This window comes from Diplotaxodon limnothrissa, linkage group LG9 (genome assembly GCF_057381915.1).
Source record: "Diplotaxodon limnothrissa isolate DT_005_m linkage group LG9, D_limnothrissa_male_GT1.1, whole genome shotgun sequence".
NCBI lineage: Eukaryota > Metazoa > Chordata > Actinopteri > Cichliformes > Cichlidae > Diplotaxodon > Diplotaxodon limnothrissa.
This window is the reverse complement of record NC_140604.1, coordinates 33,464,338-33,491,007: the sequence shown is the minus strand read 5'-3', so window position 1 is coordinate 33,491,007 and position 26,670 is coordinate 33,464,338. Positions and strand designations below refer to the sequence as shown.

Below are 26,670 nucleotides of genomic sequence, written 5' to 3'. Positions count from 1 at the left end.
TTTTTAAAAGAGATGGTGGAGGGGGCGAGTGATGGCGCGTTAAGGCCAGCTGAAGCCTTTTACATGTGCAGGATGTTAGCAGCACCCTGTGAATAAAGGTCAGGAGGCAGGGTCAGCTTGAGAAACCATAGATTAAAAAAAGAGATATATACTGTAAGAATTTTCGTTATGATGATGATATCCTACTGATCATTTTAGAGAAAGACAAAAAAATAATGTTCACTTATTAAAGCATAGTTGTCTTTCTACAGAATAGAGAACATAGCTATAAGAATTTCTAAAAAAAAAATCAAACAGTACAATGTTTTTATTGTGGTATTATTTGTATTTGTATTTCAATTTTTGTACGTATCAAGACTGTGAACATATGTACGATTGTTAGCCTCTGAGTGTGCGTGAGTGTGCGTGAGTGTGCGTGAGTGTGTGTGTGTGCGCGTGCGTGGAGGTGAGCAGGTGTGTGCACAGGTGTGTGACATGCATGTGAGTTTTCACCCCGTCTGAATCACTGGAATCAATCAAAAGACAACCTCGACCTGGTAACACGCATCTGTGGTGTTGGGAATTCTACAATAAATGTCCTCTCCTTGTACAGCAACCACACCTGACCCGCTCTCTTTATTCATACCCGAGTCACACGGCAGCTTCTGTGTTCTGAGTGAGATAAAGACCTAATAGGAAAAACACTCATTTGTTTTAGTCCCAGAGTTTCTACAGGCTGCAGCACAGATTCACAAACAGTCCCGGAAACACTCCTCAGAGATTTTGTTCCATATTGAGATGAAAGCATCGCACAGTTGCTGCAGGTTTGTTGGCTTCACATTCACAAATTCTGACGCCACAACCATGCCACATTCAAAGTCAGTTAAATTACCTTTCTTCCATCTGAATGTTGCAGACCAGGCAACATTTTTGCACTCTTCTGTGGCTAACTTTTAGTGAGCCTGTGTGGTCTGTAACCTCAGGAGGCTCAACGGGCGTGGTCTTCTGCTGCTGTTGCACATCTGCTGCAAGCTTTGTGCTCCTCTGCACACCCTGGTTGTAACAACTCGTTAATTAAGTTATTGTTGCCTTCCTATATATTCAAAGCGGTCTGGAAAAAATTGACTTTATGTACAAAACATCCATGTATGTTGTTAAAAAGATAACTGAATGTGGCAAGGCTGTACTTTAGGGTAATACCAATTTGTACCAGATGGTGTTGTTATTCAGTGTAAGCTTTATTTAACAAGGCAAGTTATAAAGAACACGTTTTTATTTCCACTGACAAAAAAGTAAAGCATCTTGAAGAAATGGAAGTAGAGCTAAAAGGAACGTTTAAAGAACCAGAGCGTGTCATCTGAAAACATCGGAACACCTAGTTGGGAAAAAAGCTGCCAGACTTAAAGCTGACTGAGGTCCTTTGGGATGACCTTAAACATCCCATTCATCCTGGAATATCCTCCAGTGTGGCTGAATTAAAACATTTCTTCAAAGAAGAGTGGGCCAAAGTTCCTCCACAGTGATGTGAAACACTTGTTGTCCATTATCACAAACACTTGTTTGCAGTTTTTACTGGTGAGGGAGGCACAACTAGTTTAAGAGGCAACTGGGCAGCAGATCAGGAGGACTGCACCTCTCTGACTAACATTAAAATTTGTTTTATCAGAAATGTTTAAGTGTGACAAATGTGCAAAATAGATTCAAATAAATAAATCAGGAAGTAGCCAAATCCTTTTTAACTGTAGACACATGCATGTTCCTTTATCCATCAAACACTGAGCTGGTCACTGCATGGGCTTCAGGGAAACTACAGAGAACCACCAAGAGTGACCAAAGCTCAGTGCATCTGCACATTATGTTCACACTCTACCATGTAACGTCTTAATGCATGCTCGATCCAGGTAAGGAAATCCCAAAACGTTGATTCTGTTCATCAGGATGTAACGTTTTCAGCGGGAGAAACGTTCTGCCACTCATCCAAGTGACTACGAAAAACCAAAATAACAAGTTTCAGAAACGTACCGCACACAAAGAATTAAAGAGGACATCACACAGCCAGTACCCCTGATGGGATCAGGGGCATTAGTACACGTTTCTCGGCTAACATTAATGCTGAATGTGTTATGTTGAAGCAACATATGGTTAAAGCCAAACTAATGGATGGAGACCTTAAACTTCATAGCATCTACAGAGTAAAAGGATCTTTACATATTTATCAGTACTTTAAATTAGTATTAAATGTACTGAAGGAGTGAGGAGTGTCCTAAGAAGATGGAAGGAGTTTTGCCACTAGGAGGCGTTAGAGAAAATTCACTGATTCTATGTTATACATGAATACGAATGTCATGTATATGATCGCCTAATGGCGATTTATTCTTGCCACTAGGTCATGTAAATATCTAGGAGCAGTTTATTAAGGTTCAACAAAACACCTCACCAACGTTCTGCATGTCTTCCTCCACTACATCCATGAACCTTCTCTGAGGTGAGGTCTTCCTCCTTTCCGCTAGTTCCATCTTCATCATCCTTTGTCCATTATAACCCCAGTCCTTCCTCTGCACATGTCCAAACCATCACAGCCTTGCTTCTCAACCTGAGCTGTTCCTCTGATGTTTTAATTAACATCTTCAGCTCTTCCTCCTGTTTTTGTTGTCAGTACCACCGTGTCCAATTCATACATCACAGCAGGCATCGCTACCATCTTGAAAACCTTCCCTTTCAGTCTTGCTGCTATCCTTCTGTCACAAATAAACATCTGCACCCACTCGACTCTGCCTGCACTCTCTTATTCACTGTCCATTGCTTTGGCTGGTTGACCTCAGGTATTTAAACTCATCTATCTTCACTACCTCTGCTCCTTGCAGCCTCACTGCTACACCGATCTCCCTGTCATTCATAAATGTCTTTTTTCTTCTGATTTTCATCCCTTTTCTCACCAGTGCATACCTCTACCTCTCTGCCACGTGCTCCCTGCTGTCACTACAGCTCACAATATCATCTGCAATACCATAGTCCACAGAGCATCCTGACAGACCTTATCTGTCAGTCTGTGCACCATCACTGCAAACATGTAGGGACTCAAACCAGGCCTGTCACTTCTACAGCACACCTCCCCACTGTCTCAGTGCCCTGCACCACCCTCAGACATGCATGAAGCTATTCTGCTGATCTGATCGTTACCTTTTTTCTTAACCTACCTTCAGTAACTCTCCCATATCGTCATGGTATGACTCATCAACTTTATCCCTCTGTACCTAGTAAAGCTCTGTACATCACATTTGTTGTAATAAAAAGACCTCATGCCCAATATTAAGTATTAGAAATAAATACCTCGTGTTTAACAAAATATTAGCCAACCTAAATCTAATCCATACCATTGTGTAAGTACATTACCAGGATTTTTTTTTTTTTTTTAAAGTAGTATTTTTGTATTCTCTTGGCCGGGTTGCCATGTTTCCCTCAGACTTGGCATCCCTTTCTGCCAGGCTGCTACCGGAACACATAAACGCCCCTCCCCTCCTTTCTTCCTCTACGGATGCTGCAGTCAAGTTGGCCGCGCATGCGCACTTTAGGTCCTCTTTTTCTTGGAAGGTAAGTGTGGCATGGCGCGTGTTGCTGCCTTGGGGGGGATAAACGGTGGACTTTAGCGGTTTTTAGGTGACCCATTAACGATTTCAGAGGTATTAAAGTAGTCATGTACTGGTTTGAGATGCCGAGGGAGTAGTTAGTCGGTTTCCCGGTGGATGTAGTCGGTGGCAGGGTAGGGTGTGGGTGTCCATGTTCCGACTAGCGCTAGCATGCTGAATCAAAGGGACATGCGGCCTTCGGCGGCGCGCTCCGTGGAAGCTGCTTGTCATTCTCCGCGCTAACGCTCTTGTCTTCGGTTCGCGGTTAAAATCCGCACTGTTAACCGACGACCCGGCGGGCCGATCAGGAAAAAACAGACTGATGGTTTGTACCCGGTCCGCTGTCGATCCGAGATTAATCCGCGCCTTTATTTGGACCGAGCTGAATGGACGGCTAGCTCGGTTAGCCGCCGCTAGCAGCGCGTTAGCTCGGATAACGGGACTTGGTGTTTGTGAAACAGCAGCGCACGTTGGCCAGCCGCAAATCTCGCGGCATCGAAATCCTGTCCCGATAGCGTTACAATAAATGGTTATAAACCAAAACATCCAGAATAAAACGTGCTAATTTTAGCGTTTGATGCACTATTCTCTGCTGTCTTCACAGCGCTATGTTACATTTGTAAACTCTGAGCCAGCTTAACTTCTGATCATTAAAAGATTAACCTTTAATTTATTTATGTGGCGAATGAAGTGGGGCGAAGAAGTGGCTGCGAGTGAATTTTGACTTTGAACTTCATGCGTCCACTGGGCTTGCTAACATTTGCGATAAAACTGCTGCGGCAGATTGAGAAGTGGCGCAGCCGTCCAGCCTCGTGTCGAGCCGGGGTGGCGACGTCCACGTTTCGGCGGAGCTTAGGGATTTGTTTTTTTCTTTTTCAAATTGGATATTCAAAATGTATAACTCGGATCACACTCAAATTAATTTCCCAGCAGATCAAGAGGACTGCACCTTTATTCATTTATTTATTTATTTTACAATAGAAATCTCGCGATATCTACCTAAAAGTAGCAGAGAGCTCTGTGGGGCCCAGGAAAAGGCTGCGGTAGTCTAAATCAAAGCAGGAAAGAAAACTGTTAAAGTGGCTCAAAACTCAGCCGAGCATAGCAGATTTATTAAAGTAGAAACACTTTTTTTTTTTACATAATTTTTAAAAATTGCAATGTTTACAGCAAAATCCCCTAATTTGCTTTTTCTTTGGTATTAATGTTAATATATTAAACAAGGCTGTATTGAATTGCTTTTTTTTAATCAATGTATGCCCAAGGTAGTGTTTCAACCCTTTAAAAATGGGGAAGCAGTCGGGGGCTGTGGTTTACATTGGGTCAAAATCAAAGCCACAATCAGGCATGTTTAAATATCATGAAACTCCTTAAGCTTTAGCTGAGTTGAAGTAGAATCAATGTTTTTCCAGCAAGCATTAAACTCTGACAAACATTGCAAACATTTAATTCACAGGACTCTATCTACATCAGGCTGCTGTTGACAACTGTCATGAGATTCATGTTTTCCCTCATTAACTACTGTGAAAACACCAACGCCGACACTTTAAGTCCTCTGTTATGTACAGAACAACTATTATATTTGACCAGGGTCAGGGATGCCAAAACTGTTGTAATTTAACCACAATTTGGCAAATGTATGAAAGTGGAATAATTACTGGGTCATTTTACAGGGTTTTTCCCCGTAACACTTGACATCAGAAGCTTTGAAATCAGGATGCTATTGGACAGATGTAAGAGGTGTATTGAACGTGGTCATCTGTTTCAAGTGTACACTTGACTAGGTCAGGTTACCTTCTGATTTTTGCTCGCTGTCGTGTTAATGCCATGTCTTTCTCCACGAGAACCTAACCCTGTGACTGCTTAGTGTGGAAGTCTGTCGATATAAATTTCTGTGCTTGATTTCGGGGTTAGTGATGTGTAACTGTCTCCACCAGCGCCCCAGACCCATCGCACCATGGCAGATCCCGATCTCGATTTCCAGACTGGTGAGTCTGGCGCCTCCGCCACCTACCCCATGCAGTGCTCTGCTCTGCGTAAGAACGGCTACGTGGTGCTGAAGGGTCGTCCCTGCAAAATTGTGGAGATGTCAACCTCCAAGACCGGCAAGCACGGACATGCTAAGGTAAACTCAGAAGCTGTTTAGTCCTCTTCTTTTATTTCAGATCATTTTGTACCGCATGGTAAAGAGCATTGGTCAGGACAGAAAAGGGGGACCATGAACATGAAACAGGACAACGCGCAGAGTAAAGACCAGACAGGCTGAGAGCTTTCAGGTGGAGGACTGCTGAAAGCTGCAAAGTTTAACATAAAGTTTTGGAGCAGTACCTGAGGCTCGGCCTAGATTCTCAGGTTTCAAACCTGTCTGATCCAAACTGCATGATGTGTGCCTTTACTAAAACAAGGCCTTCTTATCTTTACTCACAGTGTTCCTGTGTGTACTTTGCCCTCACATGGGACTCCGTCATGATAAAAATGGGGGGTTTTTCAGTTTAGTGTTCCACGACCACAAAATGGGACAAATGTAGTCCTTAGATTTGAGTCCCATTGAAGATGCCTTCTGACCTTTTTATTGGTTGATTTATATTAACATGATGGTAATCTCCATCTTAGTACTAACAAAATGAAATCCAATAATTATCTGGGCTTTTCTGACTGAAGCGGCCTTCTGTGCAGCCAGGTTTCAGTTATAGCAAAGACTTACTACAGCCCAGCTTTGTAAACCTGGTTAAATACTTAAATCTGCCTGTCAGAAGCTTTAGGGAGAAATCCAAAATTTGAAACAAGTGTTGAGTAATTGAAAATGAATAGAGAGTAAAGCTGCAGTGGATGTTTGTCTGAATTTCCCAAGATTTTGTGGTTTACCAAACTCGGATATTTTAATGTGTGAAATTTTTATTTTTCATCATTTTGTGCCTTATAACAGCCGTCCCCAACCTTTTTTGCACCATGGACCGGCCTTTAAGGTGTCGCGGATAAATGCAACAAAATAAAACTAGTACCGGTACCGAAAAAAAGAAAATTTATTCATAACACACGTGAAAAGACCCAGAAAGACCGAGTTAACGATAAAAACGATGACAAAACAACGCTGAAAACCGATACATTTCACACCTGAGCCTCAACTCTCGCGGCCCGGTACCAAACGACTCACGGACCGGTCCCAGGCCCGGGGGTTGGGCCTCGGATGCTAGATTAAACTAAGCCTCACTCTTAAAAGTTCTGTTTTTAAATCAGTCTGTTCTTCTTTCAGACAATGACCTAAAATCTGTTTTTGTGCCAAAGTGTTTGCAGGGAAAATCCAGAGTTGACAAAATTGAACAACCTTTTTATGTCACGTTTTATTGAATGTTCCATTTCAGCTTGGAAAGATTCAGATCTTAAATCTAATTAAACGTTTACTTCCATCAGGATGATGTGACTCTAAAAGTCTAAAGATAGATGGCAGCACAGTCGATTGTTGCATAGAGCAGTGACACAGTGAAAATGCACAATAAGCATCACTCGACATGAAATGCACGTTAAAACTAAGCAGACCTGAAACAGAAGATCTCATTGAGCCAAATAAAGGCTGGTAGTGATGAAGCTGGGTACCTGTAGCCTGCACCGTATTTAATGTCACTTTGAATCAATTCAGTGAGGGCAAAAAAATCTGGAAAACTTCTGCTCATTCAATTTGGGTTTTAAAAAAAAGTTTGATTTTGCAGCTGATTGCAGGAGCAGCAGATTTAATTGCATTTTTTAGTTAAGTGCAAACTTTCAGACTGATGGAAGGAAGAACACTTGGGACCAAAGATGACTTTTCATGCAGATTTTGAATTGGTGTAACTTCAGAATCGAGCTTTAAGTAAACCAAAATAGCCCCTCATAAAAACGAATATGTGGTTAAGCTGAAACCGTAACGCAGGCCGTCGGACAGTAGGCTAAGGTTTCTGTTTAGGCATTTATTGAAGTTTGACCCCGGGCTGGTGTGATGCATGACACTGGCAGGTTGATCAGTTGCTGTTGTGCTGCTTTCAGTGGCTCCTGTTTTCTTTGTTTAAACACTTGTGAATTCCTCATCTTCCCTTCAGGTTAACCTGGTTGGCATCGACATCTTCACCAACAAGAAGTATGAAGATATGTGCCCCTCCACCCACAACATGGATGTTCCCTCCATCAAGAGGATAGACTATCAGGTACTTCCTGTCAGCTGACTGTTTGAAAAGGCTACATGGTGGTTGAGCGGATACATCATCTGGTGTTTGGGTTCCCAGTCGTTGCCTCCCAACAGTGAGTCAGCAGGTGGAAATATTCACAGGGCGTCTTTCTGTTGTGTGAATCAGTCAGTCCAGAAACCTGACTTGAAGTTTGTTTTATAGTCGGAGAAATGTTTGGGATAAGAGCAGAACACGTGCTGCTGAACCTCATCGTCCCTGTGGATGTTTTAATGTTAGAATGGAAGGAAACATTTCCACTCACTCATCCCACTCACGCTAAATAAGCCTGCAAATAATCCAGTCACTAACATTCATGTTGGAGAAAATGAGACGTAAGCTTTAAGAAATGGGCGTCTTTACATGAACGGCTCAGATATCTGCTAAAATAAAGATGTGACCACTCGGGTTTCAAAGGTCGGGTTCATCGGTGAAGCGGTGCAGCTGAGATGAACCCTGAGTAACCTCTGGCTGCTGCACGCAGCTGGTTCCAGGCCTTTACCACAGTGCAGATAGAATTTGAAATAAAGTGTAACTGGTTGTGGTCTTGTGTGTTTCTGAGCCAGTGAAAGTTTCTGTACTGTCCTTCTTTTGCTCACTACCTTTACATTTTTATCACGCTGTGGGATAGTCGGCCCAGCATCCAATACCTAAACATGCTGAGTTTGCAAATGAACACGTTTCTATGGAAACGGCACAAAGAGTCCGAATAATTAATGTACATTAGTGCACTTTGCATGGATACATTTCTCATGCAGAGCAAACAGCTAAACTGTCATGTTACAGATGTGCTACCACAGCTGCTTTAATCCGATGGTGTATAATTAGCATTTATGCTCCAGGTGACTGACTGCAGATGTGTGTACAGGTGTGTTTTCACTCTGTGTGTTAAAGTGTGAGAGGTGCTGAGGCTCAGCTGCAGTCTGCTCACGTAAAGTTCTGTCAGAAACAAACACGTGATCGTTTAAGTGTTCGTCGGCTTCATTCTACAGTTGTCTGTATCAGGATGGACTTTGTTTTATTTTTCAGTGAAGTGCCGGTCTTTACTTTGTGCTGTGGGCTTTTGCATATGACAGCAAAACCAAACTGAGCACAGCTGGTTAGGTGGTTAACCTAAATAAAAAGTAAAGGTTCTGTCTCCTGTACGCTTCACATTAATAACTTGCATCATTAAAGAAAATCTCTAGTTTAACTTTCCTTCATCTGTGGCTTGGAAATGGCCAAATCCTCTCAGTAAGGATTTTTGGGCACTGCTGGGGTTTCCTGGTCTCAGAGGTGATTACACGTGACCATCCACGACATTTAGTGTCAGAATGGAGGCTTGGTATAATTTGATTGTTAACAAAACTCGTTTTTCTTTTTTAAACAGGTCATATTTCCCACAGTCCTGGAAATTTGATGAGCACTTTACCCTTGAATAAATAAAAGGCTACTTGGAGTTGACAGATTTCTGAGATTCAGACATGGCTAGAAATTGACTCCGTATCATTTTCTGGCTGAAAAAAACCAAACTAACATTAAAGTTGTGCTGAAAGTCATTAAAATGTTTATTACGTTGTGGAAAGTTTTCCTTTGTGATACATGTGCAGGAGTGACTCTGGTGCTATACAGCTGGAATAGCTTCATTTGGGACTCAGAAACTTTGAACTGTGGCCAGACTGGAGAATGTGGATCGCATGTTTTTATTGTGACCAGCTTGAGGTCTGTGCAGATGTGATCAGTGAAGTCTTTTTGTTTTTCTGCAGTTGGTTAACATCAATGAGAACTATATGTCCCTGATGAGCGACAACGGCGACATCAGAGAGGACCTGCGCGTCCCCGACAATGAAGTCGGCAAGGAAATCGAGTCAAAGTTCGAGGCGGGTGAAGAATTCATGGTGAGTTTAGTCTTTTCATATAATTCATATTTGTCAGCCCGACCTGAAGCCCCGTTGTAGCTGTCACAGTGGTGAATCTGTCTAAAGCACAATGGTGTGGGCTAATTCCTGGGCTGTGAAACAGTTTGTCATCAGTATTAAAAAACAACCTTGTTTTTGGGTCATAAATTGATTACATTTCCGTGTAGTCTTGGAAAGAAAAGCGTCTGGACTTTGAGTCGCTTGAAGACGTTCCACCTCTCATCCGAGAAGCTTCTTCAGTTCAGAACTGAAGAAGCTTCTAGACTAGGAGGACCTGGATGACTGAGAAGCTTCACAGACAAGCTTCCATGTAGCTGGAGGCTTCGGGGTTGGGAGTCCTGACCCGGGAGCAGAGGGTGGAGATGGCGAGGAGGGCGAGAGCTGCACGTGTAACGTTTCAGATGATTGACTTGAACACGTTGTTTGTGTGTCTGTGCGCTCTCCGCAGGTCACCGTGATTGCTGCCATGGGGGAGGAATGTGCTGTCGCTACCAAGGTCTTGGCCAGCAAATAAGGAGTTGATAGACTTTGCTGCCCGGACAACAAGCACCACCCACAACCAGTCTCTTGCATTCTCATTGGTTCTGTCACCAAAGCGTCGGCCTTCACAGACAACCTCAATCATTCTGTTGTGATCTCTCTCTCTCTCTCTCTCTCTCTCATCATTGATCTTTTATTTCTCCCCCCCCCTCTGCTCCTCCTCCTTTTGGTTTCTCCTTTCCATTTGCTGTTGGGATTGTTCCGCCGCAGCTCGCTGCGTGGTCCTCTGCCTGATCACTGAGGTTTTGTTTGGCAACTTTATATAAAACGACTTCAAAACAAAAACACGATCAGTCGCTCAATTCCTGCGTATTCTGTTTGCCTTCAGACGTGTTGGTTTTGCCACTCACATTCCTGAATGTTGAAATAACAGCGGGATTCAGCTTTTGTATGATTATTTTTTTATATTCTTTAGATTGAATACAGCAGGTTTAAAGCCTTTTAGAGGGAAGGGGATCAGGGGTCGGGGAGGGGCTGGTTTTGAGTTAAAGCCGTGGGAGGGAGGGAGGGTTGCCCCTGTAGATACTGAATTCTGGATTAGGTCGCCCCTCTAGCAGCCATACCGCTTTCCAGCATGGCCTTTGAGTGCGACTAGGTCCCTTTTATTTTTATTTCCCCTCCCCTGATCGGGGGATCGTGGTGGCCGGCACGTAAAGAGCACTCGAGGTCCCCCCCAGCATGTCAAAGCTCTAAAACCAAGATTTCTTTTCTCCCTTTCCCCCCTCCCTTAAAGAGAAAAAAGAAAAAGAACAGAAACTTCAGTGATTAACCCTCGTGATGCCAGTCTCTTGTCTGTGTAGAAGTTTGAGGGGGCGTGAGGGTCCCGTGCACTCGCACCTCTCGTCCATCGGGGCCATCCCCCAAATACAAAAAAAGAGGAGTGTTGTTTCGTTTTTAAGAGGGCGTGAGTGTGTGGCAGTGTGGGCCTCCGAAATGTGGGAGGCGGTTTGCAGTGAGGTGTGTGTTTCTTTTTTTGAGGGGCTCAATCGGGTTGGGGAGGGTGGTAGAGTTGCAAACGTTTTTTGTTCACTCGAGGCCTTTGTCACCTGACTGGAGATGGCAAAATAAAAACGATGAAACAAATGGAGAAAAACTGCAACCGATGTGTGGTTTTCTGTCTCAAGTATTTTATGGTCTCAAAGGTGGGTGAGCGGGCTGCTGTATCATGTATTTCAAAGTCCTTATTTTGTCATTTATATGCTTAAAAATACTAAACACTGCTCACGGCTCAATTCCAGCTCCTTGTTTTTATTTCTGGACCCTGCTAGAGTCGCCTTTATCACTGCTGTCAATCTAAATGATCACCTCGCACAGATATGAAAATAAGTGTTCTCACTGACTCGTCCTTTGTTGGTGCCGTTTTACTCTTCTGTGGAACTACAAACTCCCTCGTGGGTTTAGTTAATGCTGAGCTAAGACGAAGCTCTGTTTGATTTAATCAGAGAAAAATTAGTTCAACTGCGGAGAAATGCTTTGGGAACTTTTAGCTCTGTGACTTGACCTCATTGAGGCAGCTTTATTCTATGATAATCCCAGTAGTACTTTTCATACAGCGCTCCACAAAATCCACCTTTCAAACGGCTTCACAGGAGCAGCAGAATCAAACTATAGTGAGAAATGTTGCAGAAAAACTCTGAAAAGTCCTAAGAATTTAAAGATGCGACTTGAAGGAAACGAGCGCCTCCATCCTCCTTCCATCCAGCAGGCTGTTCCAGACCCTCGAGGTCCAGCTGGGTCCCTGAAGCCAACTGAAGACTGCTTCCTGAGGCTCTTGGGTAGGTATTTCTGAGCGGGGGTGTGGTCCTGAAGGCCTCTAGGAGTAAACAAATATGAATTGATTCCTGATTGGCTGCCCATTGTAAGCAGAACTGACTGAGCAGGAGGTGGGTGGGGCTTCTTTTTAAGGCTTGTCTGTAAGATTCAGTGAGTTGACCATATTTACAATGGAGCACTGTTGTTCTTTTTGAACTTGGACAAATGTGCATCAGCAGAATCCTTTCTCTCCACCAGCTGATTCGTTCAGTCTGAAACATCGCAGCTGTCTCCCTATAACGATGTTTGGGAAAGAGTTGAAGTGAAAACAGTAGCAGGGATGTTCATGAAGCCTGCAGATCCTCGGCAGTAAATCCCATGACCCTACTGAAGTTGGAGGAAGATACTTTCCTGCAGGGTGTAGTGTAGCTGCGCCGTATCAGGGAGCAGCAAAGCACCACAAAATGGTCGTTTTCGAACATCCTGGATGTTCTGCTTCACGGCTCCTGTTATACATGTGACGAGTGATCGGAAGCAACAGTAGTTTGAAATACCGGAGTTATCTTTTGTTTGGCTTTTCTTACCCCAAACTCCTCAATAAGCTACCCCAGAGTTACTCAGACTGATAAGCACATTAGATTAGATGAAACTTTATTAACCCCTCGGGTGGGTTCCTCCAGGAAATTCAGTTTCCAGTAGCAAAGCACCGAAGAAGTTGCATGTTGCAGATACGATAAGGGAAATGAGAGTCAGGATATAAGCATAAATACACCATATATATATATATAGATATATATAGATATATATAGATAGATAGATATAGATACAGAATATACAAAATGGATTAATAGGATTGCTCATTTGAGTGAGTTTATTGCACAGTCGAATATAAGAAAAGAAGACAAAACAAAACAAAAAATATATATTGCACCGTGTAGAAAAGCACCTACAGCTTAGCTGTTCCCCCCTCCTTTGTCCCCCTGTCTCCCCTCCCTCTCCCCTCCAGAGAGGAGTTAAACAGTTTGATGGCGTGTGGGACAAAGGAGTTTTTAAGTCTGTTAGTTCTTGTCTTGGGGAGAAGCAACCTGTCACTGAACAGACTCTTCTGGTTGTTTATGGCCGTGTGCAGAGGATGCCCAGCATTGTTCATAATGTCCATCAGTTTCTTTAATGTCCTTTTCTCTGCCACTGTCACCAGAGTGTCCAGCTTCATGCCGACCACAGAGCTAGCCCTCCTGATCAGTTTCTCCAGCCTGGATGAGTCCTTCTTTGCTGTGCTGCTCCCCCAGCACACCACAGCATAGAAAAGTACTCCAGCAACCACCGACTGGTAAAACATCCTCAGGAGCTTCCTGCAGATGTTAAAAGACCTCAGCCTCCTGAGGAAGTACAGTCGGCTTTGGGCTTTTTTATACAGGTGCTCTGTGTTGCATGACCAGTCCAGTTTATTGTCCACCCACAGCCGAGGTACTTGTACTTGTTGACCACCTCCACCTCCTCCCCCTCTATCTGAACCGGCAGTGGACCTTCTCTGGACCTCCCGAAGTCCACAACCAGTTCCTTAGTCTTTGAGGTGTTGAGTTGCAGGTGGTTTGTGTGACTCCATGCGACAAAGTTCCTCACCAGACTTCTGTACTCCTCTTCCTGATCATCCCAGATACACCCCATGATGGCTGTGTCGTCTGCAAACTTCTGAATGTGGCATAATTCAGAGTTGTAGCAGAAGTCAGAGGTGTACAGGGTGAAGAGAAGAGGGGACAGCACAGTTCCCTGTGGTGCTCCTGTGCTGCTGACCACTGTGTCAGACGTGATGTCCTTCAGCCTGACGTACTGTGGTCTGTCGGTGAGGTAGTCGGAGATCCAAGCCACCAGGCAGGGGTCCACCTCCATCCTGTTCAGTTTCTCCTGAAGCAGACCGGGCATGAAACATGAAAGAGACTTTGCTGCATCTGATCAGTGCTGACTGAATATGAAGTTTAGTCACAGCCAGCGTTCCCTCTAAGCTGCGCGTGCGCAATTGCGCACTGCTGGCACGATCTCTGCGCACAAAAAAATCTAACCTGGATTGAAATTAAAGTAAATATGTTAACAATTCTGTTCTGCAGTGTGAGTCAGTGACTGGCTTCTCCTGTATGGGATCAGAACGATGCCACATTATCCCATAGTCCAGCCAATGATGCGATTCACATTCGTATATACGCAGCTAATCAACGTCGCTGACAGGCTGTGACAGCGTCCTTATGTGCCGGTGTTTTAGCAAAGCGGCTGATGTGGAGTGAAGCCACGTTAATGACAACGTGTACAATCATTGGAGACGTGAGCAGGACAGACGGAACAACTGACGGACAAAGTGTGGACTTTATACCAGTTTTTAAATTGTGTTGATCGGCCACGTAAAACCAGAGTTATGATAAAATATCTGCAATGTTTGGTTTTTATATTTATTACAGGAAGAAAATGTAAAAACGTCGTTTTATAAGGAAAACGCTGGAAAGCCTGCGAGCAAAAAGAAAACCAAAACCCCGCCCTTTCCTATTGGTGAAAAAATGTACCATGTTGACCAATCAAAAAAATGATATGGCAACATGGCATTTAAATGTTTAGGGAGGGGGAAGTTTTAGGGGTGATGGGGGTTTTGAGATGTGAGAGATTTGTGACGTTTAGCACAAATCTTGTGTAGTTAGTGTGTAGTTAGTGTGTAGTTAGTTTGTAGTGTAGTCAACAGTGTTGTTGTGTGTGTCAGAACAATGAGGCGCCTGCTGAGTGTTACAGGTGTTACAGCAGTGACACATCTGCTGCTGTCAGGCCTGCAGGTATCAGGCTGTTGTTCTCCTTCATCTCATAGTTGACAGAAATTATTTTTGGAGTGACACAAATAATTTGTGTGGCATCAGATTTGATGCAGAACAGCTGATTGTTCTGTAAATAGTTTGAAATGTTTATTTTAAAAACACCTTGGCTGCATTTTTAGGTAAACAGCTGCAAAACACTTTGTTTGCAAAACTCAGTAACTTTTTTGAAGAAGTAACTATGTAATTAATTGCCCAACATTGGTCATTATTTACTGTATTTTGCAGACAGTTACAGACTCTGTCCCAGACCACAGACTCATAATACAGTCAGAGCTTTATAAAAAAGAAAAAAGAAAGAAAGAAAGTTGTGTTTTCAAAATTGGTTTAAGTTATTTTTCCTTCCAACAGTGTTAACATGCTACACAGGTCATGAACAAGATTTCTTCTCATTATAAGTGGGCTAAAGTAGTTAATTAAAAGTAGTCTAACATAAATGCTGTAATTAGATTATTTTAATAAACATGTAACTTGGATGATTGGATGCTGGCGTGACCACAGTGCACACGTCTGATGTTGCTCACAGTGGTCCAGGGGACGCTCAGGGAGTTTGTGTGTTCGCTCAGACACATGAAACATTAGAGGGAACACTGGTTACAGCTGCTGCAGATAAAACTGTGTGTGTGTGTTACGAGTTTTGGTTAGTAAGACTTAACAACTGGTTGTAGGTGATGCCGTCGTACTGGTTAATCTCTATTGTGGTGCATAACCTGTTCCAGACCAGGTTAGGTCTGCAGCATTAGTTACCATAGTGATGCATCCTGGTACAAAGTGAGCAGTCGAGGTTAACCGTTGGTTTACCTCGACGAGCCCAAACCCTGCTTCCTAGCAGTGGCGTCTATGACGAGCTTGCGCGACTGTTAAAACTCCCGCCTGACAGGATGGAGACACGTTTTTAAAGCTGCGGTTGATACAAACTCAAACATGTTGAGCAGTGTGAAGAATTCAGACACAAAATACGAACTTCTTCATTTTATCTTCCCTTCTGGCTGCATTTTAATCAGGCATGTGAGTGAGCAGTGTTACAACGGTTTCCATTTGTTGCACCTTTACAGGGAAGCAGCAGTTTAACTCCCTGAAATCTGTCTCTGTGCAGACACTCAGCTGTACTTATGTCACTGACCTCAAATTGCAAACTTCCCTGAATGTGCTTTCTTCTGATTGGCTGCCACACCCAACAGGTAGAACAGCAGCAAGAACTATACCATTACCTTTGAGTAATGCTGATCCTGGTGTTCTGTAGTGATGCTGCTTCTGGGTGGAAGGATGTGCAACTGCTGTTCACTGATGCATGAATACACAACTCTTACTGAGTTTAACAGAAAACTCCAGGTGGTTTCATTCTCTTACAGCTGAAGTACAGCTTATCTTATCTTAGATCAGAAGCTGCACACTGACCTCTGCGACCACTGAAAATATGAATCTTGTTTTCCTTTTAGTATAAAGACGATCTGTTCTGAAAGTGTTCACATGTACGAGTTGGAATGTGTGTCCTCGGTTTTTCCTTGCTGCAGTTCATAGATAAACTCTTCAGATCAAAGACATCCGAGTCATCCATTTCCTGACCCGTCTGGCTCTGGGTTCCTCTCCACCTCCTCCTGCTCTTCTAGTGGGTCGCTGAGGTGTTCCCGAGCCAGCTGAGACCCCAGTGTGTCCTGGTCCTGTCCTGGAGTCTCTTTGAAGTTGGACATGCACAAAACATCGGACCTAGCAGGCGAATAATGGTGCGATCTGCCCTAAAGGAGTTATAGATTTAAGACTGTATGTGAAGGATGGATGCATCCACCTACATGCGTTTTCTGGTCTCGGGATCCATTATTTCAACAGTGTAATTACTATTTTTAAGAAAATATATTTTCCAGTACCTGCTTAGACCCACAGCATATTACTTGTTATATATCAGCATTAAAAATGCTCTAAAACGGTGAAAACAGTTGAGAAGTTTAGTTATGATTAGCTGAGGTGAGGCCTTGCAGACCACGCCCCCTACCATCACGGCTTTACAGCATCCAGATGGGTGAGTTATTAAAAGAAGATCAACACCTGCATTGTTTTAATGAATGTATCCACGCAGACCAAAACAGTGTTTCTAACAGGCTGTAAACATATTCAGAGTCCAGTGAAATAATTAGAAAACTAGAATATAAATTGATTAAAATGTTGCACATTTGCAATTAACGAACTTTCAGGGTTTAGGGTTGGGTTTGGTGATGGCACATGTTAAATGAGCAGGTTGTCATAAACTAGAAGACGCTGCCTTTCACATGGAAGATTTTCCTGTGAGTTGAAACCAACTCCTGTAGTCCTAACTCGACCATCGATGGGCTGTTCATGATCTCCTGGCTCACAGCTGAGGTGATCCTGTCAGGCGTGCTCTGGTAAAATGGGTGCAGGGAAAGTCGTTTTTATGGTTCAGTTTAGTAATACTCGTGTTGGGTGATGGAACCATATGTATGCAACCTGCAGCACATTGTTTAAGCAGATAAGAACCTGCATGAGCGGCTGAGAGCGGGTCTGAACAGAGAGAGCTGGAAGAAATGGATGAATGTCTGCAGCTTCTGCCTGCAAACACACAAACCCGCACAGTGCAAACACTGCACTGCACAAGCAGCAGTCACGGGGGCTCAAGTCCATCAGATGGGCTGTAAGTAGGTAACGTTTATTTATAAAACAGCTTTATAGGTCAGCCGTGGCAAAAAGACGACTCAGATGTAAGAAGACCTGCAGACACGAGGTGGGAGGAGCCAAAAACACAGGCAGGAAGCCTGACTTTGCAGACGTGCACAGATTTAAAAACAAGAATTTAAATTTGAAATGAAAAGCACTGCAGATCTTTCATATGTAGGCCACCGCTGCCCAGGTCCTAATCTGTGGAGCTGAAGTTCACTGAGGAGAAAATGCTCATCAAAGATGATCACATAAGCAAAGAGGCCGTTTGCTCCGAGGTCAGCGTGTGGATCAATCAGTTTATGAGTAATACTGAAGAACACCATCATGTACACCACCTTTCTTTTTCAAATCTACGTCTGTTTCCTGCTCACACGGCTAAACACGGTTCTCCTGGCCACCACACGGCGCTTCCTCCATGTGGGGATCCTGACTGTTGGCTCACTTTCAGAGTAGACGGTTTCCTTCCCAGCAGGAGAGGATCTAATGTTTCTGGCTCTTTCACGTTTTCTAAAGACATTTCTACTTCCTATCAGACAGTGTTGTGGTTTACATATTATCTCTTCCTCACTTCCAGGAGGAGACACAGATGCCCTGGGATTGTGTCATGAAGGGCATCCGACATGAAAACCTGACAAAACAAACATGTGGCGCTACCTGCTGCGGTGGCCCGTCGTGGATAAGAGAGCGTCTGAAAGTCTCTTATGCTGGAACGTGACTAAAATGCATCAGGAGAGACGAGCACAGCAGTGCTGGAAATTACAACCAAAAAGAGGTTGTGTGTGTGAGAGATCCCCCCCTGAAACACACACACACACTTTTTGACCACTAGAACTGCTAAAAATATCTCTGGGGTGCAATCGGTTTACATCATCGACCCAGAATGCATTTCACACAGAGTAACGTGTACCAAGCGTTTGGGACGTGTAAACGAATCAGAGTGTTTGTAACAGAGTGCTTTAGTGGGGGAGGACATTTGGAGCATGTTAAGGAATGTAATGGGAAATATGTATCTTTCTAATGTTACAGGCTTTGATTTCAGGTATATGTGGAGGGTTTGATTGTAATGTCACATTTCTAACCAGCACATCATGAACTGTGAGATTTGCTGCAGACGCCTGCTCCTCTGTAACACGCCTCAGAGCCTGGGCTGCACACCCACTGTAAAATGTAACGTTTCTCATATTTCCTACTGTTACTGAAATACAGAGAAGTTGAAATGTAGGAATGAACAGATGAGGATTGTAAAAGAAAAAGCTTTAACAACTTTGTTTCGCATGTAAATGATTATAAACCACAAATCACATTTTAGTTGGTGGCATGAGGGAGCACACATGACTGTAGCTGCACGGTGGGGATTTAAATACTATTTAATGAATCAAAACACCTGATCACGCCCCGTCCTGTGGAACGCTGCAGCTTCTACTTTAGTGCTGAGCATCTTTTGTTGTGCTGAAGTGGCAGCAGCGGCGGGCACGCCCTGCCTCAGTGCCTCATGTGAAGATGAATCACTCACTTGCCTGCATATCTGCACAGTGAGCCAGACTTCAAGTGGTTTGAAGTCTGGCTCACTGTGCAGATATGCACCCATAACCCATAACTGGTTCGATGGGTCCCATTTTTTCAGCCTTTGTGGTAAAGGCTGAAAAAATGGGACCCATCGAACCAGTTATGGGTTCTCTGACTCATCGGGAGGAAGTTTTTCCCTGTGTGTGTGTGTGTGTGTGTGTGTGTGTGTGTGTGTGTGTGTGGTGGTGGAAATGTGGCTCAATGAAGAGGGCCGAGTGTGTGAAGAGGCAGTGAATGATTGACCGGACTCAGCAGGTTTATTATCAGGGTGTTTTTGGGCTGCGGTTGACCTTTGGACTTGCATCATCGCTCACAGACAGCAACAACAGCTGTCAAAAAGTGTGAAACGGTTTGTTTTCAGGGTAAACGCGGGTGACACTTGAATGTAACTGTTGCTGTTTCGTCTTACAAACGTAAACCAAACGCAGATTAAACGGTTTTCACTCCAGCTGGAGCTCTGCTGTGTCAACAGTCAGGCACACGGCTCGTTAAGTCGACCCATTTTCCTGATCCATGTGCTTTTACAGCCCGTTCACCATATTTGGTAGGGCGCCGCGCATGACGTCACAGCTGCGTCACCTCCGCTGCCTTCTTTCTCGTCCGAGCTCTCAACATGGCGCCGGTAAGTCCTGGCAGCTCGTCCGGTTTTTGCTTAATTTGTTCTGAGTTTCTTCGCCTTTTTGTTTCTCTGGCACTTTGATCAAGTCCCATAAAAGCACCCATCGTTAATGACGGGTGGCTCTACCGAGAAAACTTTATTTACATCCAGAAAACTAACAAGTTAGCCGCGTTAGCATTAGCTCGTAGCACTTGGTCACACGTGTCTCATTCTGATTGCAGACCAGACTCCACAGGGAAAAACGCGTATTTGTTTCTTTAAACAGTTTTAATACCTGGAAGTCTACCGGGTTTGGGTTTGTGAACAGTATCTGTGTATTTTAGGATACACAGGTGAATTCGGCATAACTTAAAGTCATGTTCCCTGGTCTATTGTCACTAAATAAGGAACATTGTCTATCATATTAACTATTTTGTTCTTGAGCTTTGGTGCTATTACTGGTGTTTGGGATCACTAATCATGGAACTAAAATAGACGCCAAATCTCATGAGTAAAATAATGATAACTTAAAAAAAACCTCCTGCCAATCCAAAGGAAAAATACTTGTCTTAATTGAAAGCACACATATTACATCCATTGTACATGACAGGCTTTAAATAAAATGTCAGTCCCATACCTGCAAAACTGGTTTCTACAAGACTGAATCTGGCAGAGATTGAATGTCCCTTTTTTTTTTTCTTCCAGGACTTGAGTCCATATCCAGACAGACATAATATCAGATATTTAACGCAAGACATTCGTTTTGAGAAAATAAATGACAGTAGGGACTTGTTCAAAGCCTCACTGGAAACACAACAGAGCACGAGCCAATAAACAGAGCCTGATGCGTCTTTTAAAACGAGTGACCTCAAATTTTTTATTATTTTTTTTATGACTGTATTCAAACATCAACCAAAAGCATCAGGAAACTCCTCACACACTGAAACTAAACATTAGCACTGAAGGGTTTATGTTTGACCGAGCGGCTCCGACTCTGGCTTATTTTTAGCTTTAGGTCTCCTCGTCATCTTTTTTCTTTAACCATCCGGTACCCGGAGATTTATCTAATGTCATTTGAAGAAACAGACTTTGCATAACTCACGAACCATGTGGCGACGTCACTTCACCACTGTTACCTTGGAAACCAGCTATAGCAATAAGCTTTGCTCACTATGTTAGTTTACGCGTGTTCTAGTAAAGTTAACATGTGAAACATGATCACAGATCAGAATGAAGAGGCCAGCTGGTAAGAAGTCCAAGAAGGGGGCTGCATGGAAGTTCACCCTGGACCTGACCCACCCTGTGGAGGATGGGATCCTGGACTCTGCAAGCTTTGTAAGTCTTCTTGCAGTCGTCACTACTTTAGCAGAAATCCAGTTCAAATCGTGTCCCCCAAAAGCGACAAATTAATTCATTAAAGGGTAAATTTGGTGGTTTTTGCAAGCAGCTGACCCAATCTGTGGACTAGGGCGCCCTTCCCTAGCTCCAGATTTACTAGGGTTCTCTTCCCTAGTGCATTACTATGCTCTATCCAATAGGAGACCTTCCTTAAAGAGAAGATCAAGGTGAACGGGAAGACGGGGAATCTGGGTGACATCGTCCAGGTCGGCCGCATGAAGAACAAGATCAACGTGACGTCTGAGAAGCAGTTCTCCAAAAGGTAAAACGAGAAGTGTCACAAGAACCAGAGAACCTTCCTGGAAACGGTTCTGATGGTCAATGTTCTTCCACAGGTATCTGAAGTACCTGACAAAGAAGTACCTGAAGAAGAACAACCTCCGCGACTGGCTGAGGGTGGTGGCCTCTGACAAGGAGACGTACGAGCTGCGATACTTCCAGATCAGCCAGGATGACGAGGAGTCCGAGGCAGACGAGTAAACAGCTGCAGCCACATCTGTGTGTGCGTCAGCGGGAGAATAAATGTGGGAAAGAAATCTCGTCTGTGTCGTGTTTTTGTCTGACAAAGTCAGTCCTGCAGCGTCCTGCTTAGCTGGTGTATGAAATCATGTTTATCAGTTTTATGGAGCGAGAAGATTTTATCAAACATTCCCAAAAAAATGTGAGAAATTTTAAAATTGGTGAGGAAGAAGCAGAAAACATGTCAGCATACATTATGTAATGTGTACTCTATTATCAGTTGTCAAAGGAGTAAAGAAGTGAAAATATGAATAAAATAACATTTTATTAGGATCAGAAAACAGAAGCAAATAAAATGAGAAGCCAAAGACATTTCCAGTATTTACACAGAACCAGTTTAGTCTGTTATTCCAGTTAACTGCTGTTAAAGTGACAAACTGGTTAACTGTAATAATCTTCCAGGTGTAGCTAGTTCTACTTCATGCATCAGCAGAGTAAACACACAGCAGGGCTGCACTGTTCATATACTCCTAGTTTCGGGGTTCTTAAAGCACAGCCTGCATGTAGGTACAGGAAGTGATGCACTGCTGTTTTCATTCATCCAGAGATGGGCTCAGTTTTCAGTTCTTGCTCTGCTGTCCTCACACCGTCGCAGGCTTGGCTTCCCTCACAATGATAAATACAGGTGACGTCAGATGTAGCAGGCACCTCTGTAAGGATTATAAACCATCATCCTCTGAATGAATATAAGATTGTCAAATTTGGAAAGCTGTATTAAAAACAAAGAAAGGGGAGACTCAGCTGGTTTGGACGTGTAGAGGACGGATCATGAATATTTTGGACAAAGGATACTGTGGATGGAGCTGCAGTGCAGGAGGAAAAGATGGAAACCACAGAGGAAGTTCATGGATGCAGTTGAGAGTGTTGGTGTGACAGCGATAGGTTGAGATCTGGGCAGATGACCCGCTCTGTGCACCCCTGGAGGGAGCAGCTGGAAAAACAGGACAGGCTGGTGTATAGGAGGTGGCCAAGCAACCACCAGGTGGTGCACTGGCATGTTTAGTTTATGAGCAGCATCAGTGTGATATAATGGGATACAGCTTAATGATATTGCTTGAGCGCAAAAAAGTGTCGCACAAATTCTCAAAATGATTTGAGGCCCAGAGTTCCCACAGAGACACAAACGCCTGCAAAACGAGACATAAAACTTGACACAAAAAGAACTGAAGATGCACCAAAAGATGTAAAATTGCTTTAAGAAATGATGCCCTATATTACCCAAAGTATTCACTCAGCCATGCAAGTCACTGAAATCAAGCATCAGCATGCAGATTGTTTCCACAAACATTTGTGTGTCGCTCTCAGGAGCTCAGGGAATTCCAGCGTGGTACCGTGATAGGATGCAACCTGTGCAACAAGTCCAGTCTTAAAGATTCCTCACTACTAAATATTCCACAGTCGTGTGTCAGTGGTGTTATCGTCAAGTGGAAATGATTGGGAACGACAGAAACTCAGCCGTGAACCAGTAGGCCATGTAAAAATCACAGAGCGGGGTCGGTGGACGCTCAGGCACGTGGTAAACAGAGGTCACCAACTTTCTACAGTGGACACTTGTTCTCTTAGAGGATAAATCTCACTTCTCTGTCTGATCTCTGTCTCAATCTGATGGGTGAGTCTGCGTTTGGTGGGTGCCAGGAAGAATGGTACATGTCTGACTACACTGTGCTAACTGTAAAGTTTGATGCAAGACATTTTAGATCATTTCATGCTGCCAACTCTTCATACATGAATGTGCATCAGTGAACAAAGGAAGGTCCACAAAGACAAAGATAAGCAAGTTTAGTGTGGAAGAACTTGACAGGCCTGCACAGACTCCTGACCTTAACCTGACAGAACACCTTTGGGATGAATTAGAAGCCTCTGACTCAGGCCTACTCATCCAACACCTGCGCTTGGCCTCACAAATGCACTTCTGGAAGGAAGGTCAAAAATTGCCATAAACACACCCCTGAAAAGTCTTTCCAGAAGAGTTGAGGCTGTTATGGCTGCAAAGACTGGGTCAAAATCCAATTGCACCCTATAGATTAAGTCAGGATGTCCCTCAGGTTCACATGCATGTGATAGCAGACGAGCGATTTTGGTAATATAGTGTACAAACTAACTACGAAACAAAAGCCAAGAGCGATGAAATGAGAAAGAGACAGAACAAGATTTTTAAAAACGGTAACATACATATTTAAGGTACCGTACTACATGAAGATTCAAAAAGAACGACAGCCATAACAAATATAAGCTTTACCAAAAAGGAAAGTCTGAAACTCTTGAAACAACATTAACACGGGAGTCTATGAGGAGTGAAGCGTTTTGGAGGCTCAAGTGGACACTAGAGGAACTGCAGCAGAAGCAGAAAGGAGCTGCAAAGATCAGTAAAAATGCCTCCAGGATTATGAAAAAGTTACAATAGAGAGATGTTTAGACTCTTTTTCAATTCCGATATCTTCTCATAAAGTCTCAGTAAAACAAGGGCAAAAAAGTAAATTACACTGAAACAAAGCCTCACGGGAGCTGTAGTTGTCCTAATCAGGCACTATTGTTTTCTTTCACCTTGAGCAGCAGTGAATAAATTTGCACTCTGGCTTCAGGGGGACGTGCCAGCAGAGTCCATCCCCTCGGGTCAGCTCTGTGCTCCTGTAAGAAGCGCCTGGGATAACTGCTTTATTCCCGTAAACAGAAAAGGATGTTTTATTTTGCTGCTGCTTTCTCTGGCAGCGTGTCTGGATTCACTCCCATCTGCTCATCTGTTGCATATAAAGCGTGAACCTCAGGAATCCACCTCATCTGCTCTGCAGTCAGCGGCTGGTGTCATCTCACATTTATACGATGGGTGTTTATTACAGAAACAGTTCTCTGGAAAAACAGTTTACAGTAAATTTGAATCTGCATAGAAACTAGTAATTGACACTGGCAGATAACTCAAATATTTGCCTCAAAATAGTACGGGGAGCAGCAGAAAATGAAAACGCTGATAAATGTCGGTTCAGTGGTTGGCAGCTTGTCAGTAAATCCTGAAATTGAGACTTGAGCCTATGTTCTTGATAAATAAAGCATTAAAATTATGCATAAAATTTTGTTTGTTTTTAACTGAACGAGTCTCTTGATTGGGCTCAGTTTCGCTCCTGAAGGTGTGAACATCTCTGAGCTCAGCCGTGTTTCCCACAGACTGTCCTGTGCCGACAGTGGTGGAGTGTCCTGTTTCGGCTGCTTTATACCATCATGCAACTGTGTATGCAGGTAACGCTGTAATCGGACTCTGTGGATCAGGTGACGAGCAACAGCACATATATACAGCTGCACAGACAGAGTGTAGACTGATGGTTTTATTTCAGAGGGCCAGCTGGGTGCTGCTCCTGGTGGGAGGGGGAATCCCTGACTGCTTCTTCGGTCCCTTTCCTCAGTGCCTGTGTGTCAGTCTGTACAGGGTTTCCAAACAGATTATTTCTTCAGCAGATGCAGCAGTTTGAAAACCACCTCCGGGTTCTGATACATGTTCTCAAAGTTACATTTCAGTTTAAGAAGTCCTGGTAAGTTTTAAGCCTGGTGTTAGTGTACTGCAGCACCAAACAGACCACACAGACTCACACTGACTCGCAGTGGGGATGTAGCTCAGTGGTAGAGCGCATGCTTTGCATGTATGAGGTCCTGGGTTCGATCCCCAGCATCTCCAGGTTTTATACCATCGAGCTTCTGCACTTACTCAAAGACATCCACACAAAACAAATAAAACTGAGGTCAAAATGTCACGTGAAACAACTACAGGTTACAAAAGGTATACCCTGGTTTTAAAGCACAATACTGCAGAACGCACACACCAAAATGCATCATTTATGATGCATGTTATCATAGATAAGCTATAGTTGAAGCAAATAGTCAGGATGGCCGAGCGGTCTAAGGTGCTGAGTTTAGGCTGCCGTCTCCCCTGGAGGTGTGGGTTCAAATCCCACTTCCGACAGTTGCTTTTGTCCAAGTAAATGCTCAGAGGAGCATGTTACTAAACCTCCTGAATTCCTACATAATTTCCATCAATAAAGTATTCTGAAACTGAAATCTCACAGGCTGCTAGCGCTGCAGCAGCGTTGGGTCCGGGACTCTGTAACCAGCAGACTCCAAACACAGCACCCTCAGGCCCTTTTCCTGATCTTTAATCACATCTCCCTGTCCTCCAGTCTCCCCACCTTCACCCAGTATGTCACCTGCCACACCAGAGACAATAAAACATTGGACTTATTGTATGCTAACACCAAGGAGGCAGCTCATCACCTCTCCCTCCCCTGGGGGGCTCAGATCACAACCTGGTTCGTCTCCAGCCTGTGTATAAACCTCTGGTACACAGAGAACCAGTTGTTAAACGCACAGTGAGGAAATGGTCGGCAGAGACTGAAGAGGCCCTGAGGAACTGTTTCCGTTCCACTGTGTGGGAAACCTCTGCACCAGGCTGCAGGAGACTTGGGGTGGGTGAATGACCTCAATAAATATTTTAATAGGTTTGATCAACCACCCACCCCTCCCCCCAGGATCGTCCCCCCTGCTGCAATCTCCCTCATCTTCAGGCGCTGCCTGTCTTTCATATCAGGACTTCACAACCCAGCTCCCAGCCATCACACCCACCCCCGGCTTCTGTGGACTCCAACATACACCGCCCTCCCCCGAAACCCCCTCTCTCCATCTCAGCACTTCAAGTGAGGAATGAGCTTCGCAAGATCAAGGTGCAGAAGGCTGCAGGTCCAGATGGCGTCAGCTCCAGGCTCCTGAGATGCTGCGCAGATGAACTGTGTGGCATCTTAGGATGCCTGTGAGGTCACAGGGCTGTGTCGCTGGTCTGCTGTGCTAGCACCGTTCCTCTTCACCCTCTACACTGCAGACTTCTCCATCAACTCCCCACGCTGCCACCTACAGAAGTTCTCTGACGACTCTGCCATAGTCGGCTTCATCACAGGTGAGGACGACTCAGAGTACAGACAGTGGACTCTGGACTTTGTGGACTGGTGCCGGAAAAACCAAGGAGTTGGTGGTGGACTTCCAGAGACGCAGACCCACCACACTAACAGCGGTGAACATCCAGGGAGTGGACATTGAGATAGT

General features: G+C 44.0%; 2 protein-coding genes and 1 non-coding gene across 3 annotated transcripts; all 3 read left to right on the top strand.

Annotated features, from left to right (window-relative positions):
* The first annotated feature begins 3,530 nt into the window (after positions 1-3,530).
* On the top strand, positions 3,531-10,986 carry eif5a (eukaryotic translation initiation factor 5A). Its single transcript, XM_085363084.1, has 5 exons — positions 3,531-3,570; positions 5,543-5,730; positions 7,679-7,783; positions 9,547-9,678; positions 10,148-10,986. The coding sequence occupies exons 2-5, from the start codon at positions 5,563-5,565 to the stop codon at positions 10,211-10,213; spliced, it is 471 nt and encodes a 156-aa protein (XP_085219210.1). The 5' UTR covers positions 3,531-3,570; positions 5,543-5,562; the 3' UTR covers positions 10,214-10,986.
* An 8,669-nt stretch (positions 10,987-19,655) lies between these two features.
* Positions 19,656-21,608, top strand: rpl22l1 (ribosomal protein L22-like 1). Its single transcript, XM_085362542.1, has 4 exons — positions 19,656-19,698; positions 20,899-21,009; positions 21,213-21,334; positions 21,408-21,608. The coding sequence occupies exons 1-4, from the start codon at positions 19,690-19,692 to the stop codon at positions 21,550-21,552; spliced, it is 387 nt and encodes a 128-aa protein (XP_085218668.1). The 5' UTR covers positions 19,656-19,689; the 3' UTR covers positions 21,553-21,608.
* A 3,575-nt stretch (positions 21,609-25,183) lies between these two features.
* trnaa-ugc (transfer RNA alanine (anticodon UGC)) lies at positions 25,184-25,255 on the top strand. Its single transcript has one exon. It is a non-coding gene; the product is annotated as a tRNA-Ala (tRNA).
* The last annotated feature ends 1,415 nt before the right edge of the window (positions 25,256-26,670 follow it).

Bases quoted from the DNA above. Each gene is read 5' to 3' on its own strand.
- eif5a (XM_085363084.1), top strand. From the start codon at position 5,563: ATGGCAGATCCCGATCTCGATTTCCAGACTGGTGAGTCTGGCGCCTCC. The intron at 7,784-9,546 runs GTACTTCCTGTC...GTTTTTCTGCAG, and splicing joins TCAAGAGGATAGACTATCAG to TTGGTTAACATCAATGAGAA. The intron at 9,679-10,147 runs GTGAGTTTAGTC...CGCTCTCCGCAG, and splicing joins AGGCGGGTGAAGAATTCATG to GTCACCGTGATTGCTGCCAT.
- rpl22l1 (XM_085362542.1), top strand. The intron at 21,010-21,212 runs GTAAGTCTTCTT...TCTATCCAATAG, and splicing joins TCCTGGACTCTGCAAGCTTT to GAGACCTTCCTTAAAGAGAA. The intron at 21,335-21,407 runs GTAAAACGAGAA...GTTCTTCCACAG, and splicing joins GAGAAGCAGTTCTCCAAAAG to GTATCTGAAGTACCTGACAA.